The 19,593-nt window shown below is 44.7% G+C and overlaps 1 protein-coding gene across 2 annotated transcripts in view; it reads right to left on the reverse strand.

The window, feature by feature from the left end:
* Positions 1 to 215: 215 nt before the first annotated feature.
* The window catches only part of LOC311147150 (translation initiation factor eIF2B subunit gamma-like), a 44,477-nt gene continuing 25,099 nt past the window's right edge, over positions 216 to 19,593 (reverse strand). The window contains exons 6-12 of one of the 2 annotated variants that reach the window (XM_084183783.1): positions 18,421 to 18,510; positions 10,651 to 10,784; positions 10,285 to 10,475; positions 9,896 to 9,958; positions 8,602 to 8,750; positions 4,678 to 4,781; positions 216 to 433 (exon numbers count right to left, since the gene is read on the reverse strand). In XM_084183783.1, coding sequence (XP_084039909.1) covers positions 381 to 433; positions 4,678 to 4,781; positions 8,602 to 8,750; positions 9,896 to 9,958; positions 10,285 to 10,475; positions 10,651 to 10,784; positions 18,421 to 18,510 — 784 coding nt within the window. In that variant the 3' untranslated portion in view covers positions 216 to 380. Of the gene's footprint in view, positions 434 to 4,677; positions 4,782 to 5,188; positions 6,694 to 8,601; positions 8,751 to 9,895; positions 9,959 to 10,284; positions 10,476 to 10,650; positions 10,785 to 18,420; positions 18,511 to 19,593 lie in introns of those variants that run through there. The other variant, XM_084183784.1, reaches the window with a different exon arrangement.

Below are 19,593 nucleotides of genomic sequence, written 5' to 3' on the forward strand. Positions count from 1 at the left end.
TTTTGTGTACAAATAAACTTAACCCCCATTGTGCTGCTCTGGTCCTCTGCTGCACCACACGGCACGGACACAGACTACCAGGCTGTGTAGTCGTGTGAAGAAATGTATGTATAGACGACAACACACGGAGCGAACAAACACCTAACAAAACTTTATAGAATCACCCAGAAACAACAGACAAGATTCACACAAAGAACACCACTGAAACTGAGCCTTGGGATAAATAAAATTGCTTTTATTTGGACACAATGTAAAAAAAAAAAGACAATGGAGATGGTGGGGTGATGTGTGGAACTGCCTGGTGGTCATTTAGTTTGGCTCACTGCTGTGGTCTGTTGGATCGGTCAATAAGGTGTCGGTCTGGTCGATCTCCCCGTGGTCTAGATCTCCATCAACTGGTCAGTTCCAACGATCACCTCGTTAGTCCTTTCAGCTGCAGATGAGAAGAAACCACTCACAATTAGACATCTGAGTTAGAAGATTATGAAACGTTGTTCTTCTGTAGAACCTAGTATTTGAGGTGAACTGTATAATTAAGCAGGCCTAGGACCCCTAGACCTAGCGAGTGGTTAATTGGTTTCGTAAAACAACAGTGTTTGATAGACTGAAGTCAAGTTCAGGTCTTTGAAGTGCTTTTCAAGCAGAAATTAAATGTCACAAGGCAGTTAACATGCTCAACTCAGACAAAAAGTATACAGTGCCTTGCTAAAGTATTCAGAACCCCTGGATTTCTTCACATTTCGTGTTACAAAGTGAGATTAAAATGGATGTAATTGTAATTTTTTGTCAACAATCTACACAAAATACTCTATTGTCAAAGTGGAAGATTATTTATATATTTTTTATATAAATAAAAAGTTAATAACTAAAATAGTCGTTGCATAAGTATTCAGCCCCTTTGTTTAAGCGAGCCTAAATTAGTTCAGGAGTAAAATGTAGCTTAACAAACCACATAAATTACATGGACTCACTCTGTGTGAAACAATAGTTATTGACATGATTTTTGAATGACCAAAAATACAAATATGTTTTATTGTCACACGCCGGATAGGTGACTAATGCTTCCTCTGTCCCCCATACACACATCTGCAAGGTCCCTGAGTCAAGTTCTGAATTTCATACACAGATTCGACAACAAAGGCCTTATAAAGAAGGGTAGATTGGTAACAATAACAAATCAGACATTGAATATCTCTTTAAGGATGGTCTACTTAATAATTATGCGGTGGATTATGTATTAAACCACCCAGACACATCAAAAGATACACATCAAAAGATCTGAACTGAGCTTAAGGACCCGAATGAAACTGCTCAGGGATGTTACCAGGAGGATATTTAAGCAATAAGGTCAGAGGGGGTGTGGTATATGGCCAATATACCACGGCTAAGGGCTGTTCTTATGTACGACGCAACGCGGAGTGCCTGGACACAGCTCTTAACCGTGGTATATTGGCCATATACCACAAACCTCACAAGCAGTAAAAATAATTTTTGGTCATACCCATGGTATACGGTCTGATATACCATGGCTGTCAGCCAATAATCATTCAGGGCTCGAACCACCCAGTTTATAATGGTGATTTTAAAACAGCTACAGAGTTCAATGGCTGTGATGGGAGAAAACTGAGAATGGATCAACAACATTGTAGGTGACTCCACAATAATGACCTAAATGACAGAGTGAAAAGAAGAATACAAATATACAAAAATATGCATCTTGTATGCAACCAGCAACGGAATACACTTTTTGGCCTAAATGCAAAGCTTTATATTTGGGGCAAATCCAACACAGCACAGAGTAAATGCCTCCTTATTTTCAAGCATGGTGGTGGCTGCATCATGGTATGGGTATGCTTGACGTCGGCAAATACTGGGGAGTTTTTCAGGATAAAAATAAACAGGACGGAGCTAAGCAAAGGCAACATCCTAGAGGAAAACCTGCTTCAGTCTGCTTTACTCCAGAGACTGGGAGAGGAATTCACCTTTCAGCAGGACAATAACCTACAACACAAGGCCAAATCTACACTGGAGTTGCTTATCAAGAAGACAGTGAATGTTCCTGAGTGGCCAAGTTACAGTTTTGACTTAAACCTGCTTGAAAATCTATGGCAAGAAAATTGCTGTCTAGCCATGATCCCCAACATCTTGACAGGGCTTGAAGAATATTAAAAATAATAATGGCCAAATATTGCACAATCCAGGTGTGCAAAGCTTTTATATACCCAAGAAGATTCACAGCTTTAAATCGATGCCAACGGATTTTCTAACATGTACTGACTCAGGGAGGTGAATACTTATGCAACAACTACATTTTAGTTATTTCATTTTTATTTATCTTAAAAATAATTGCATTTTTCTTCCACTTTGACAGAGTATTTTGTGTAGATTGTTGACAAAAAAAAGGCAATTCAATCCATTTGAATCCCACTTTGTAACACAATAAAGGGAATAAATCCAAGGGGTCTGAATACCTTTACAAGGCACTGTATATTTTCATAATGTGCCAAATCATGCTCAATACAGATCATACACATTTGTAGGATTTCAACACTTTCCCTCTCAATGACAGATGGACCAGGATTTCAGGACAAAAACAAGGTGATTCCTTCCCTCACATAAGGGCGATGCCTAACAGTCTATTGAAACAAACACGAGGAGAGCCTGCTATTCATCCAGAGCAACACAGCTAATCCAAACTAAACTGTGGGGAATGTGATTCATGATCCATAAAAATAAATTTGAGTGTGAAGGAATCCGAACAAAGGCTCTGTTTTTGCATTCAGAGTTTGGAGGAAAGAGAAACAGAGCATGAAACACCAGGAGAGCAGTGTATTTCTAAGACACAGTGAGGTAGAGGGCGAGGAGGAGAGGAAGAGGAGAGAAGAGTGTGTCTGTGTCCCTGAAGCCTGGAGAACAGTCTGCTTCCTTTATGAAGCAGCAGCAACACCTGCAGAGTCCCACCACCACCTGAATGCATGTGCAGTCAGCAGACGTTTGTCTGTCTGTGGCTGCCTGACAGGGTGGTCTCTCTCCACAGACACTTCCATCTAACTGCTTCGTGAGCGGAGGCGTAATGCTTTTACCAGCCATGCGCCTCATTTATCCTCTGACGACAGAGGTGACCCACCTGATACGGATGGTGTTCAAAAGCAAACTGAGCCCCGTGAGGAGCAACTGCTCTTTGCTTCATATGGATAGCATTTCTGTAAAAGAGAACCCACTGTTCACAGTATGCACGTAATATTTATGTATACACAGTGGGCCAATAGCTTGGGGTGATAGTAGTCAAAGCTGTATGTCTGATGGATAGCCATGAATAAGACCACCCTGTGAAGCCAGATTGAAAGGGAAAATAAATGCCTTTTACTTCAAAACGAAGTGTTAGTATATCAATCCCAGGCAGTCACTATAGTAGAGAAGGCTGTATCTAAGCACTATAAAACCTTACGGCAAAGGCAAGGTTCAGGGTTAACATCTAATTTGGCCTTAATTGTCCATATCAGGTAAGAAAAAAAAAAAGATTAAGAACATTTAAATTGAAGGGCAACTTGGCACTTTGATATGATGAGTCAAAGTGCTTTTGACTTTAGAACTTAAAAGAGAGCGGTTGTTGGCATCCTCCGGGCTATTTCAAGACATTTAAGGCAGTTATTATAAGTGATGCTTTTATAATGATAGGTTACATTAACCTCTGCTCTGTGGCAGACTCTGTTAGCCTTTTTTCAGGGCTATCTTTGAATTGTGCTCTCTTGCTGTGCTTTAAGCTTATAGGAGTTAGGTGGGGGGTTATGCTGGGCTGGGGGCTGAGTGTATGGGAAGTACAAGGATCTAGCTTGTAATTTGGGATTTCTGGGAGCCGCTCCATAAGCCAGTGCTTTCCAGGTTACGGCAGGCTAATCAGGTCCAGTCGCACTCCGATAACCATGCCGGGCTGGGAAGTTGGATGGGGAGGGATGGATGGGGGTTGGTTGGGAGGGGGGTAAATGTTGTAGTATTTGGTGCAGGGGGCCGTGGTGAAGCAACACCCTGTTGTTCAGTCAATTAGGCTGAGCAGGCCCTGGACATCTTAGAGGCACCCCTGACAGTGTCATTGATGGAGAGGTTAGAGAGCAGGCCAGGACCACCCGGAATTCAACAGCCACCAGACACCCCCCTCCAACCCTACCCCACAATCCCCAAAACACACACATACAAACACAGGAACACACACACAACCCCCCAGCTTGATCAAGGACTATGGACCAGGGGATTAGGAATATTCCAAAAATAGGGTTTGGTTTTAATGCGCTTTAAGAAGGAGAATAAAACGCATGGCACACGCCACACACATAAATATTGACCCACACAAGTTCACACCCAATACTCCCTATCTCAACTTTTGGAACATTCCTCCCGGCTACAATACTACATGACAAGTAGCATGTGTAATTTCCTCCTGCTGAGGGACACAAAATTCAGGTACCTTTCCCAAACTTCCAACGTTTTCCAGAAATCCCGGATTTTCAACTTATTCTCTCCTGAGTCGAGGAATCTTCCAAACAGGATTTCTGGAAAACCTGGGACATTTTGGGTCACCAGAATCTTGCAACGTGGTATACTACTGCTGCTAGATACAGTAGAGGGGAGTGGGACTTGAGTGTGTGATAGCAAGGTGAGGTGAGGCAGTAGTATGCTCACCATCTGGCTCTATGCGCAGGGCACTCCCCACCAGGCAGTATTTGATGTCTGCACCTCGGCCAATCACAGCATTACTGCAGATCACACTGCCCTGGATGTTACACCTGTAGAACAAACACACAGCACCATCAACCAGCAGTCCCCTTGACAACTAGTACACTATCACTCTGTGTAGCTTGTGGGTACCTGTGATGACATCGCAGCAGAGTTGATTTCTGGCCAGTGGACACTTGCTCTCTGACTTAATGCAGTCAAAATCCTGGTTTTATGTACTATGTTTAAACATCTACTCCAATTTCAAGGAGGTTGTTTTCTGGATGAACAGTGTAACATTGTCACCTGTTGTCTGGGGCTGCTTTAAACTGCACAGGCTTTCACACACACACACACACACACACACACACACACACACACACACACACACACACACACACACACACACACACACACACACACACACACACACACACACACACACAGAGAGAGAATAATATTTTCCTGGGATCACTTTGGCACCATAAAACTGTATAACTTTATTAGCACAGTTTGATGTTTACTTGACATGCCTGGGCCAGGCCAGCTTTTTTTCTGAGTGGAAGAAGAACATATTTACAATGAACATTTCTCTTTCATGTCTTCAGCTAATTGCACAGTAGAGGGAGGTCCTTGTCCTTTCCTGCCTCTGACCCCCCCTTAAAGGAAACATGATCCCTCAGAGTTTTCAGCTGTATTGTTTGATTTTCCTAAAGAGACTAGATTAGCGTCAGCGTTTCCCCTGTATTCATTCATTGTTGCCGCCACACCAATTGTTTTATTTTTTTATGGAAAAATGCTTTCAGTCTAAACTTAAATTACAAAAACCAGACAAAGTATGCAGAAAAGATAATAGACCTATATATTTTTTTATTATAATCTTTGAGAAGTAAAAATCACCAAACAAAAGCTAGACAGTCTGGGAAAATAGAACATTCTAAAAATGATGAATTTAGGAGTATATTTGTCATGGCTGGATTACTGACGGGCATGCAGGGCACATGCCCAGGGGCCCTGATTGGGGTCCCCATTTGTTTTGTTAGAATGGTTGAGCATAAGAACATAGAATAAGCCATGGCAAAATGCATAGAATTGCAGGAAATTAGATTTCGCACTGCACAATTTCCTCTCAGCTCCATGGAAAGATTTATAGAATTGCAGGAAATTAGCTGAAAACAGCATTTCTTTCTCTCCACCACCAATTCCGGAAAGATTTAAGCCGCACAAACGACCACGCCCATTACCACACTGCCCGAGACAGCCACCACCTAAAACCCTATTTGATCCAGAAAAACCTGGACATCCCGGCCCCCAATCCCCCCCAGAGGAAAGACTGAGCATTCATATTAAAGAACAACACCAGCCTCTACCTCGTGTGTGCGAATTATACACTGTCAACATTTCGAATACAACAATGGCATTCGATACCGTCAGGTTTGTTTTGTTGAGGGCATGGGTTGACGAAACATTACAGACAGGTGTTCATCAAAGCTGAGACCAAGCACACCCCCATGTCGAAATAAAACCCCCATGTTGTAATCATTACTAGCACTGAGCTCAGTCTAAACAATGGATTGTTTGGGGTCCAGGTAGGCAGTATAGTCATTCATTTGAGTGGTGTAGAAATTCTCTATTTACTCTTTATCAAACATCCTAATTGTTTCTTCATTCCCTTGATTGTGCAGTTTAAGTTTGATCAATAAAAGAGAGGAAATCCTGAATGAATCAAATGAACCTCAATTCAGGATTTAATCTCATCTTCCCATATGTAACTGCCATAGTGAAACTCCAGACCCTGGGTGGCAGGCAGAGGCATGCTAAAACACTACCAGCAGTTGGAAAGTCTCTGAGGTGGTGGTAGTATGTTGGGTTAGGGTTAGTCAGGAGAGCTGGGGGAACCAACAACCCTGCCTGGGGATGGATGCTGCTCTGCTCCCCCTGGGTTGGGTTGGCAGCCAGGGCTGAGGCTGAGACCATAACGTCCTGGAGGAGAGAAACAGATTGAGCTCTGTGGGGCGGGTTGAGGAGCAACATGCATGTTTCTCCCTCCCAGAGCCTCTGACGTGCTAGGCCCTGCGGCCACTAACACAGGCAGGTTTGTATTGGCTGCTGTTGCACAGAGGGCATTCTATTCAGGTGGTGGTGGTAGGGTTGAAGGGAGAGGGGTGTGGTGAGGAGGGAGGGAGGGGGGGGGGGGACCGGCTGGGGGGTGGATGGCAACGGGAGATTACAAGGATTGGAGTTTTAAACAGAGAGACCACCAAAGAAGCCCAACTGAAACACCACTAATTACTGACACTACACTCCTCCTTGCTGTGAGCCCTCCCCCACTCCACCCCCCCAACCACCCACCTCTTCCGCCTGCCTCCCTCGACCCCCCCCCAAATATCCTCGGCTTTGTAAACAAGCACTCCTACATGCAAACAAAGGGCCCAAAAATGCAAGTGCCTTCCTTAACATGCCAGGGATTTACTAATCCCCTCTTACATTTTTTTTATGTTTTGAAAGAATTGCTATTTCTTTATTTTCCTCCTTTTCTTTCTTTCCTTCCCTTTATGCGTGCACTAACTTGGACATGAGGGTACCCCCACTGGCTCTGGCCTCCCTGTCTTTAAGAGGGACTGTGCTAAAGCCTAACTCTGCCAGATAAACTCTTCCCCAGGATTTGAGGATGTCTGAATTTAAAATAACACCCCTTTTCTACTTCTCAGTGGTCTCTCTCCTGCGATTCATGTCATGCTTGCAGTTTTCAAATCACCAGCCAGGACATCCTTTCAACCGACCAGCACGAGTGAAAATACTTTAATTAAAAATGTCTCCCAATGCTAGACTGAAAAAAGAAAAAGATTCATAGTAGATTTACTTTCCATAGTCAGCAATCCACCCACAATAAATAGTTGAATATGAAACTTTCAAGGTATTTTTTGGTTTTGGTGCAAATATGTTCACAAGTCTATCAACTCACTGTGTAACAACTTGTGAGTTATATGGATGAAGTGAAATACGTTGTTGCTGAGAATCCAGAAGTTTAACCATGTATATTCGTCCCCTATGTGTTTATGTATTGCATTGTAAGCATGCTCTGGTTCACTGCACACCAATGGACATTGTCAACATGGAGTTCTCCACTTTCCCCACATATCACATAAAACAAGCCTCAGTCAGTCAGCCAGTCAGTCAGTCAGTCCCCTCGCGCTGCAGCCATCTCCCTCCCTCCCTCTGAAACCTACTTGTTCCCCTTTGTCCTCTCTCCCTCTACACTGGCCTCTGAAACCTACTTGTTCCCCTTTGTCCTCTCTCTCTCTCTCTCTCTCTCTACACTGGCCTCTGAAACCTACTTGTTCCCCTTTGTCCTCTCTCTCCCTCTACACTGGCCTCTGAAACCTACTTGTTCCCCTTTGTCCTCTCTCTCTCTCCCTCTACACTGGCCTCTGAAACCTACTTGTTCCCCTTTGTCCTCTCTCCCTCTACACTGGCCTCTGAAACCTACTTGTTCCCCTTTGTCCTCTCCCTCTCTCTCTACACTGGCCTCTGAAACCTACTTGTTCCCCTTTGTCCTCTCCCTCTCTCTCTACACTGGCCTCTGAAACCTACTTGTTCCCCTTTGTCCTCTCCCTCTCTCTCTACACTGGCCTCTGAAACCTACTTGTTCCCCTTTGTCCTCTCTCTCTCCCTCTACACTGGCCTCTGAAACCTACTTGTTCCCCTTTGTGGTTCAACACTATACTAGGCTTAATTGGTTAAGGGAGTTGACTGCCCTGCCTGTTTCTTACACTGCTTTCTCTCTACCATAAAGTATAATCTGTGACTATTTGGTAAAATGACTGTCCTCGGGTCTAAGGGCTCAGTGGTGGAAATGGTCAAAATCTGTATACAGTAGGCTCTACTCACCCCTCCTCGATGGTGACTCCATGCATGATGATGGAGTTGGTTACTTTGACCTTCTCCCTGACGGTGGTGGACGCTCCGATCGTCGATCTCTTTATGGATGTCTTGTCTGAGATCTGACAGGAAGCTCCTATTATGCTGTCTGCACCAATCTAACAGACAATAGGCAGACATGGTAGAACATTGTCAGTAAAAAAAGCAGAAAAGACCACACCAGAATTTACACTTCACTCTGATCCCTTCCTACACTTCATTAGTGAGTCAAATTCCAGTGTAGAAATGTAACTCTTTATATGTCTGTTAATGAGAAGAAAGCAACAGAAAAACTATAGGATGATATTTTAGAACTGAAATGTGTACGACAGTTGGGAGAGCAGTTTAAACATTAAGGTAATGGAGAGGCAACCTTAATTTGAGCCAGTTTGCAGTCACCTGACCTCAATCCAATTGAGATGGTTTGGGATGAGTCGGACTGCAGAGTGAAGGAAAAGCAGCCAACAAGTGCTCAGCATATGTGGGAACTCCTTCAAGACTGTTGGAAAAGCATTCCAGGTGAAACTGGTTGAGAGAATGCCAAGAGTGTGCAAAGCTGTCATCAAGGCAAAGGGTGGCTACTTTGAAGAATCTCAAATATTAAATATATTAACACTTTTTTGGTTACTACATGATTCCATATGTGTTATTTCATAGTTTTGATGTCTTCACTATTATTCTACAATGTAGAAAATAGTAAAAATAAAGAAAGACCCTGGAATGAGTAGATGTGTCCAAACATTTGACTGGTACTGTATATGTTATGGTTGGCTACAGTCAGACATGTACACGTCCGCACAACAGTGTTCTAGAATATTGGACTGTTGGCTTTCATAGTTTTCGAATTCTCAGAGTGGCTCAAGCAATTTCTCCAACAATTGCCACAAATGAATAAGAGCCGTGTACGCGGAGCCGCGTTGGTTGGACATTTTGGGGAGGTGCGAAGGTCGGGCTGTGCGTCCCCAGCTGGATATGTCACAATGGGCAGCCGGACTATTGCGGCTCCCAATCTGAATTGAGCTGTATTCATAAGTCCTCTATGACACCTATAGCATCTTACCTCATAGACAACTAACAACAATACCATGTGACTCACCAAAGCACACTCACTCTAATGACACCCTCACTCACCAGACAACTCTCATTCCTGCTAATGACTCACTCTCAGACTCAGTCAGAAAATACACATTGTATCAGACGTCTAAGAAAACCACCCATCTATCTACTCTTAGTGCATTCCTTATTGGTCATAGTAGCTACTCACCAGACAGCGCTCAGAGATCACTGCTGATGGATGGACTGCTGGCTCATCAAACAGCTTAGGGGCCTGGAAAACAGGAGAGAAGATGGGTGAGGATAAAGCAATAATGTCAGTAATGTTCAGTGAGCATCCTTATCATTGACATTTATTAAAATGTTTTGTATAATTTTTTTAAATTGTAATTTAGCAGACACTCTTATCCAGAGTGACTAACAGTAGTGAGTGCGTACATTTTCATACTTTTTTTCATACTGGTCCCCCGTGGGAATCGAACCCACTACCCTGGCGTTATGTTGCTGACAGAGCCTGCTATTAAACTAATTTAAGTTTTCCGTGAGTAAAATAACAAAAGGGGATCACATTTTCTACACAGTGTTACTTCTCTCACTCACCAGGCGATTGGCTTCGATGTAGGCCGCTATCGTGTTGACGCGGTAACATATTCCCTCGTCCATGATGTGCACGTAGCATCGTAGGCGTCCTCCGTGGTAGGCCTCGCTCATGTCCCCACGGTGGTCATTCCAACAGGACCTCTCCTGGGTTAGACGCAGCAGCTCCTCATCCCTGGACGAGATCTGGATCTCTACACACACACACACACACACACACACACACAAACAGCAGATACACACAGGTGAATGGGTGTGTGTGTATGTATGTGTCTGTGTGTGTGTGTGCATGAACATGAATGAGTTACAACCTAGCTATGGAAAGTCTCCTAAAATGTTCAAGCATACTCTATTTGGAATGTTCATTACCTAAGTTTACATTGCCATCGTTTTTATTTAGGTTCTGATGAGTTTCATCGTTGACCTTCGGAGAGTTGGTGGATTTAGAGAACTGTTTGTGGACCAGATACGGGACTAACTCTCCCCGAATCGAAGAGATTGATCTTTGAGAGAAAAACAAAACAAAATACAATAGTTACTCAATTGCTGAAATAGTACATTCACTGAAAGTAAAAAGGTACATTTTACCCTCATGAAGTGTGTAACATTTGACTCACTAGCACGATCCCTTTCCCTTCAAATATAAATGTTAACCGGGGGTTTACATAAATATACTGCAATGCAGCCGCTTGTTCCTGCTGCTTCCCATTGCTTTGACATTTTTATTCACCAGTCCTCCTGATATAAATATCATTTAATTTACTCTGCCGTCCAGACTCAGGAGACCCCAAAAGCGCTACCCCCTTTTCTCTTTCTCTTTCTCATCAAAGTAGGTTTACTTTTTTTAAATTCAGCCCCCTTTTCTTTCACGTTCTACCTTTTCTCTCTCTTTTTCTCTCTCTCTCTCTCTTTCTCGCTCTCTTTCTCCCTCTCCCCCTCTCCCTCCCTCTATTTATCCCTCTCCCTCTCTCTCTCTTTCTCCCTCTCCCCCTCTCTCTTTCTCCCTCTCTCCCTCTTTCTCTTTCTCCCTCTCCCTCTTTCTCCCTCTTTCTCTTTCTCCCTCTCTCTTTCTCCCTCTCTCTTTCTCCCCCCTCTTTCTCCCTCTCCCCCCTCTTTCTCCCTCTCCCCCCTCTTTCTCCCTCTCTCTTTCTCCCTCTCCCCTCTCTCTTTCTCCCTCTCCCCCTCTCTTTCTCCCTCTCCCCTCTCTCTTTCTCCCTCTCCCCTCTCTCTTTCTCCCTCTCCCCTCTCTCTTTCTCCCTCTCCCTCTCTCTTTCTCCCTCTCCCCTCTCTCTTTCTCCCTCTCCCCTCTCTCTTTCTCCCGCTCCCCCTCTCTTTCTCCCGCTCTCCCTCTCTTTCTCCCTCTCTCCCTCTCTTTCTCCATCTCTCCTCCTCACTCCTGCACTGCACTCCATGTCCCTCTCCATCTCTCCTCCTCACTCCTGCACTCCATGTCCCTCTCCATCTCTCCTCCTCACTCCTGCACTGCACCATGTCCCTCTCTCCTCCTCACTCCTGCACTGCACTCCATGTCCCTCTCCATCGCTCCTCCTCACTCCTGCACTGTACTCCATGTCCCTCTCCATCTCTCCTCCTCACTCCTGCACTGCACTGCATGTCCCTCTCCATCTCTCCTCCTCACTCCTGCACTGCACTGCATGTCCCTCTCCATCTCTCCTCCTCACTCCTGCACTGCACTCCATGTCCCTCTCTCCTCCTCACTCCTGCACTGCACTCCATGTCCCTCTCCATCTCTCCTCCTCACTCCTGCACTCCATGTCCCTCTCCATCTCTCCTCCTCACTCCTGCACTGCACTGCATGTCCCTCTCCATCTCTCCTCCTCACTCCTGCACTGCACTGCATGTCCCTCTCCATCTCTCCTCCTCACTCCTGCACTGCACTGCATGTCCCTCTCCATCTCTCCTCCTCACTCCTGCACTGCACTCCATGTCCCTCTCCATCTCTCCTCCTCACTCCTGCACTGCACTCCATGTCCCTCTCCATCTCTCCTCCTCACTCTCTTTTAGTTTCTTTGAAGGGAGATTATAATTTCCATCTGAATGCAGAGAAAGAAACAGTTACTCTATCCATTTTTCTCTGTGAGCGCTCCACAGCTGAGCAGCTTCAAAAGAGAGAGAGGGAGAAAGAGAGAGGGAGAAAGAGACGGGGGGAGAGGGAGAAAGAGAGAGGGAGAGGGAGAAAGAGAGGGGGGAGAGGGAGAAAGAGATGGGGGAGAGGGAGAAAGAGATGGGGGAGAGGGAGAAAGAGAGAGGGGAGAGGGACAAAGAGAGAGGGGAAAGGGAGAAAGAGAGAGGGGAGAGGGAGAAAGAGAGAGAGAGAGGGAGAAAGAGAAAGAGGGGGAGAGGGAGAGCGGGAGAAAGAGAGAGGGGGAGAGGGAGAGGGAGAAAGAGAGAGGGGGAGAGGGAGAAAGAGAGAGGGAGAGGGAGAAAGAGAAAGAGGGAGAGAGGGAGAGGGAGAAAGAGAGAGGGGGAGAGGGAGAAAGAGAGGGAGAGGGAGAAAGAGAGAGGGAGAGGGAGAAAGAGAGAGGGAGAAAGAGAGAGGGAGAAAGAGAGAGAGAGGGGGAGAAAGAGAGCGAGAAAGAGAGAGAGAAAAAGAGCGAGAAAGAGAGAGAGAAAAGGAACGTGAAAGAAAAGGGGGCTGAATTTAAAAAAAGTAAACCTACTTTGATGAGGGAGAGAAAGAGAAAGAGAAAAGGGGGTAGCGCTTTTGGGGTCTCCTGAGTCTGGACGGCAGAGTAAATTAAATGATATTTATATCAGGAGGATTGGTGAATAAAAATGTCAAAGCAATGGGAAGCAGCAGGAACAAGCGGCTGCATTGCAGCATATTTATGTAAACCCCCGGTTAACATTTATATTTGAAGGGAAAGGGATCGTGCTAGTGAGTCAATGTACTCCCCAGTTAATGCCACCTGCGCTTATTTTCAACACCACTTAAAGGAGCTGTTGGGTCTCCTCACAATACCAGTTTAACAAGCATAAAGGGACTGGGGGACTAGGGGTGGGTGGAGGAGGTGGTGCTTCTGCTTTTGGTCTTGCTGCTGGTGGTGGCGGGAGGGGAGGGGGGGGGGGGTAAGGACAGGACGGTGGGGGCTAGCAATTACTGGACCGGTTTCTTATTCAAGCCCTGTTCTGTCCCCCTCCTAGTTATGAAGTATCCCCTGCCTAGGATGTATGGGCTGGAGAATGTGAGTAGATTAATGTAACACCATTAGAAATATAGGCTACATCAATAGGATGTACATTTATCAAAGTGGGATGCATTTCAACTAAGTGAGGCATCTAACAATGTATTCAATTGGCCTTGATTTTAATGATCAGGTGTATATCTTTTAAATTGTGGATCATTTGATCTGGTGTATATCTTTTAAATTGTGGATCATTTGATCTGGTGGTGGTGGCCAAAAACATCCTATAAATTACTTCTATATGTTATAAGCTTTAAGTAAATCTATGGTGGTGGCCCTATTATACAGTGCATTCGGAAAGTATTCAGACCCCTTGACTTTCTCCACATTTTGTTACGTTACAGCCTTATTCTAAAATGGATTAAATAGTTTCCCCCCCTCATCAATCTACACACAATACCCCATAAAGCAAAAACAGGTTTTTAGAAATTGTTGCAAAAAACACAATATAAAAAATTAAATATCACATTTACATAAGTATTAAGACCCTTTACTCAGTACTTTGTTGAAGCACCTTTGGCAGCAACTATCTTACACAGAAAGCGGCACAGGTCCTAATCCAGGCACTTGTCATCTCCCGTCTGGATTACTGCAACTCGCTGTTGGCTGGGCTCCCTGCCTGTGCCATTAAACCCCTACAACTTAACCAGAACGCTGCAGCCTGTCTTGTGTTCAACCTTCCCAAGTTCTCTCATGTCACCCCGCTCCTCCGCACACTCCACTGGCTTCCAGTTGAGGCTCGCATCTACTACAAGACCATGGTGCTTGCCTACGGAGCTGTGAGGGGAATGGCACCTCCTTACCTTCAGGCTCTGATCAGACCCTACACCCAAACGAGGGCACAACGTTCATCCACCTCTGGCCTGCTAGCCCCCCTACCTTTACGGAAGCACAGTTCCTGCTCAGCCCAGTCAAAGCTATTCGCTGCTCTGGCACCCCAATGGTGGAACAAGCTCCCCCACGACGCCAGGACAGCGGAGTCACTGACCCCCTTCCGGAGACACTTGAAACCCTACCTCTTTAAGGATTACCTGGAATAGTACAAAAGTAATCCTTCGACCACCCCCCCCATAAAAAAAAAAAGTGGTTGTCCCACTGGCTATCCTAAGTTGAATGCACCCATTTGTAAGTCGCTCTGGATAAGAGCATCTGCTAAATGACGTAAATGTAAATGTAAATGTAGATCCTCTCAAGCTGTGTCAGGTTGGATGGGGGAACGTCACTGCACAGCTATTTTCAGGTCTCTCCAGAGATGTTAGATCGGGTTCAAGTCCGGGCTCTGGCTGGGCCACTCAAGGACATTGAGACTTTTCCCCGAAGCCACGCTTGCGTTGTCTTGGCTGTGTGCTTAGGGTTGTTGTCCTGTTGGACGGTAAACCTTCGCCCCAGTCTGAGGTCTGGAGTAGGTTTTCATCAAGGATCTCTCTGTACTTTGCTCCGTTCATCTTTCCCTCGATCCTGACTAGTCTCCCAGTCCCTGCCGCTGAAAAACATCCCTACAGCATGATGCTGCCACCACCATGCTTCACCGTAGGGATGGTGCCAGGTTTCCTCCAGACGAGATGCTTGGCATTCAGGCCAAAGAGTTCAATCTTGGTTTCATCAGACCAGAGAATCTTTTTTATCATGGTCTGAGAGTCCTTTAGGTGCCTTTTGGCAAACTCCAAGCGGGCTGTCATGTGCCTTTTACTGAGGAGTGGCTTCCGTCTGGCCACTCTACCATAAAGGCCTGATTGGTGGAGTGCTGCAGAGATGGAGAAGGTTCTCCCATCTCCACAGAGGAACTCTGGAGCTCTGTCAGAGTGACCATCGGGTTCTTGGTCACCTCCCTCACCAAGGCCCTTCTCCCCCGATTGCTCAGTTTGGCCGGGCGGCCAGCTCTAAGACGAGTCTTGGTGGTTCCAAACTTCTTCCATTTAAGAACGATGGAGGCTACTGTGTTCTTGGGGACCTTCAATGCTGCAGAAATATTTTGGTACCCTTCCCCAGATCTGTGCCTCGACACAATCCTGTCTCGGAGCTCTACGGACAATTCCTTCGACCTCATGGCTTGGTTTTTGCTCTGATATGCACTGTGAACTGTGGGACCTTATATAGACAGGTGTGTGCCTTTCCAAATCATGTCCAATCAATTGAATTTACCACAGGTGGATTCCAATCAAGTTGTAGAAACATCAAGGATGATCAATGGAAACAGGATGCATCTGAGCTCAATTTCGAGTCTCATAGCAAAGGGTTTGAATACTTATGTAAATATTTATTTTTATTTTTTTCATTTGCAAAAATGTCTAAAAACCTGTGTTTGCTTTGTCATTATGGGGTATTGTTTGAAGATTGATGAGGACATTTTTTTTATTTAATCAATTTTAGAATAAGGCTGTACTGTAACAAAATGTGGAAAAAGTCAACGGGTCTGAATTCTTTCCGAATGCACTGTATATGGGGAGAACAAGTATTTGATACACTGCCGATTTTGCAGGTTTTCCTACTTACAAAGCATGTAGAGGACATAAGTATTTGATACATCAGAAAAGCTGAACTTAATATTTGGTACAGAAACCTTTTGTTTGCAATTACAGAGATCATACATTTCCTGTAGGTCTTGACCAGGTTTGCACACACTGCAGCAGGGATTTTGGCCCACTCCACCATACAGACCTTCTCCAGATCCTTCAGGTTTCGGGGCTGTCGCTGGGCTATACGGACTTTCAGCTCCCTCCATAGATTTTCTATTGGGTTCAGATCTGGAGACTGGCTAGGCCACTCCAGGACCTTGAGATGCTACTTACGGAGCCACTCCTTAGTTGCCCTGGCTGTGTGTTTCGGGTCGTTGTCATGCTGGAAGACCCAGCCACGACCCATCTTCAATGCACTTACTGAGGGAAGGAGGTTGTTGGCCAAGATCTCGCGATACATGGCCCCATCCATCCTCCCCTCAATACGGTGCAGTCGTCCTGTCCCCTTTGCAGAAAAGCATCCCCAAAGAATGATGTTTCCACCTCCATGCTTCACGGTTGGGATGGTGTTCTTGGGGTTGTACTCATCCTTCTTCTTCCTCCAAACATGGCGAGTTTAGACCAAAAAGCTATATTTTTGTCTCATTAGACCACATGACCTTCTCCCATTCCTCCTCTGGATCATCCAAATGGTCATTGGCAAACTTCAGATGGGCCTGGACATGCGCTGGCTTGAGCAGGGGGACCTTGCGTGCGCTGCAGGATTTTAATCCATGACGGCGTAGTGTGTTAATAATGGTTTTCTTTGAGACTGTGGTCCCAGCTCTCTTCAGGTCATTGACCAGGTCCTGCCGTGTAGTTCTGGGCTGATCCCTCACCTTCCTCATGATCATTGATGCCCCACGAGGTGAGATCTTGCATGGAGCCTCAGACCGAGGGTGATTGACCGTCATCTTGAACTTCTTCCATTTTCTAATAATTGCGCCAACAGTTCTCACCAAGCTGCTTACCTATTGTCCTGTAGCCCATCCCAGCCTTGTGCAGGTCTACAATTTTATCCCTTATGTCCTTACACAGCTCTCTGGTCTTGGCCATTGTGGAGAGGTTGGAGTCTGTTTGATTGAGTGTGTGGACAGGTGTCTTTTATACAGGTAACGTTCAAACAGGTGCAGTTAATACAGGTAATGAGTGGAGAACAGGAGGGCTTCTTAAAGAAAAACTAACAGGTCTGTGAGAGCCGGAATTCTTACTGGTTGGTAGGTGATCAAATACTTATGTCATGCAATTAAATGCAAATTAATTACTTAAAAATCATACAATGTGATTTTCTGGATTTTTGATTTAGATTCTGTCTCTCACAGTTGAAGTGTATCTATGATAAAAATTACAGACCTCTACATGCTTTGTAAGTAGGAAAACCTGCAAAATCGGCAGTGTATCAAACACTTGTTCTCCCCACTGTATATGGTAACCAGAAAATGTTAAATGGGCAATACACAACAGAATTTCTGATTGGTCCAAATTGATTGCACTTGAAAAGAAGTAGTACCAGAAGTATGAAGAAGTGACATGATCAACACAGTTGTGATTGAGGTGTACTTCTGACACTAACGCACAAGGGGGGTAAAAGCCTAATAAACTACTCAAGTGGCACATTGTAAAACAAATTAACACCTAACAAGAATACCTCCCAGCCTCAAAGCCTTTCCAGTCACAGCCTGTTCTTATATTAACAAAAATTCTACACGCATGCAACTTGGCAAGAAAGGTGCTGTTCGCTATTTCACCTGTATCTAGAAATACATTAAATTCAAATGTATATGGACGGTTATTGGTACCTTTTAAAAACTAATTCGATATACACTGAGTGTACAAAACATTAGGAACACCTTCCTAATATTGATTTGCACCACCTTTTGGCCTCAGAACAACCTCAATTCGTCGGGGAATGGACTCTACAAGGTGTCAAAAGCACAGGGATGCTGGCCCATGTTGACACCAATGCTTCCCACAGTTGTGTCAAATTGGCTGGATGTCCTTTGGGTGGTGGACCATTCTTGATACACACCGGAAAGTGTTGAGCGTGAAAAACCTAGCAGCGTTGCAGTTCTTGACTCAAATCAGTGGATCTGGCACCTACAACCATACCCCGTTCAAAGGCACTTAAATATTTTGTCTTGCTCATTCACCCTCTGAATGGCACACATACACAATCCATGTCTCAATTGTCTTAAGGCTTAAAAATCATTATTTAACCCATCTCCTCCCCATACACTGACTGAAGTGAAATCAATAAGGGATCATAGCTTTCACCTGGATTCACCTGGTCAGTCTATGTCTAATGTTTTGTACACTCAGTGTACATTTAACATAAAACACAAGCACATTTGTGAAAAAATGACATGCAAAAGTTCATACACAAAGGCTACGTCCAATTTAGGACGCAACCAAAGTCAAAACATGCGAAAAGGCCTCACTTGTTAACAGCGAGGAAGTCGACCACAGACTTCTTCAGGCAGTACAGGTGGGCGTCCACAAGGCCAGTTTTGATGTGCATCCTTGGATGTCTGAATGAAAAAGAGAGAGAGAGAGACGTGTGGGGTAAATCAAATCACATTCAAAAGAAAAAGCTAGCGGAGCTGGGGATGTTCTACATGACATTGCTCTATACCTGTGTAAAAACACAGTAGTTGTAATAGAAACATTGTAATGGCATGTTCTATGACATACTCTAACAATTACTTTGGAGTTAAAGGGATTTTTATTATTACCCAGGTGGATTAAGGATTAGTCCCAATTTCCCTTTAGTAATTCTACTAGAGTTGTAACTGTGTTACTTACTACACAGGTATAACTTTGTGTAACTGTATGTAACGTAATCTTCATGTCAATGTTCATGGCACAACATACTATAAAGTACCCTGTAGCAGACACCATGCCTCCTCATGAGCAAAACCAATGTTTTCATCTCAAAATGCTTTTTTAATTAGATGAGAGTTAAAATAACTACAGCCTTTAATTTTGCTTTTTATTCGGCCCCTTAATTACTCAGTTGAAAGCAGTATGTGACTGAACAAACAGAACATCTGCTATGAGGAAAAAAATAGGATAGGTGACAAAAGTCCCTGGGATGTCATGGCACCTGTGTATTGTCCCCTGCCAGCCTCCATCCGCATGCCCTGCCCCAGAAGCCTGGCTGCCATGGTAACAGTGTCCAGTCTGGACTGCAGTGAGTGCTGTACTAAATGGTCAGATGCCAACACAAGCGGACCACCCAATTGTTTTACAGCCTGCGATTGACATGACAATGCTCTGGGTATAGAGCCTCTGTCCTAAATGGCACCCTACTCCCTTTATATTGCACCATAGGGCTCTGATCAGAAGTAGTGCACTATATAGAGAATAGGGTGTCATTTGGGACACAGTCCCGAGCTGGCTGCCTGCCCTGGAGGCCAGTGTAATTCATCTGAGAGCAGAGCCACAGCAGCCTGTGAGAGTGATGTGGGAAGTGTCTCAAATCAAAATCAAATAAAATTGTATTTGTCACATGCGCCGAATAAAACAAGAGTAGACTTTACTGTGAAATGCTTACTTACGAGCCCCTCTTCAAACAATACAGTTCAAAAGTAGAACATTAACAAATAGATAAA

This window comes from Coregonus lavaretus, assembly GCF_964263955.1.
Source record: "Coregonus lavaretus genome assembly, chromosome: 19".
In the NCBI taxonomy this organism is placed as follows: Eukaryota; Metazoa; Chordata; class Actinopteri; order Salmoniformes; family Salmonidae; genus Coregonus; species Coregonus lavaretus.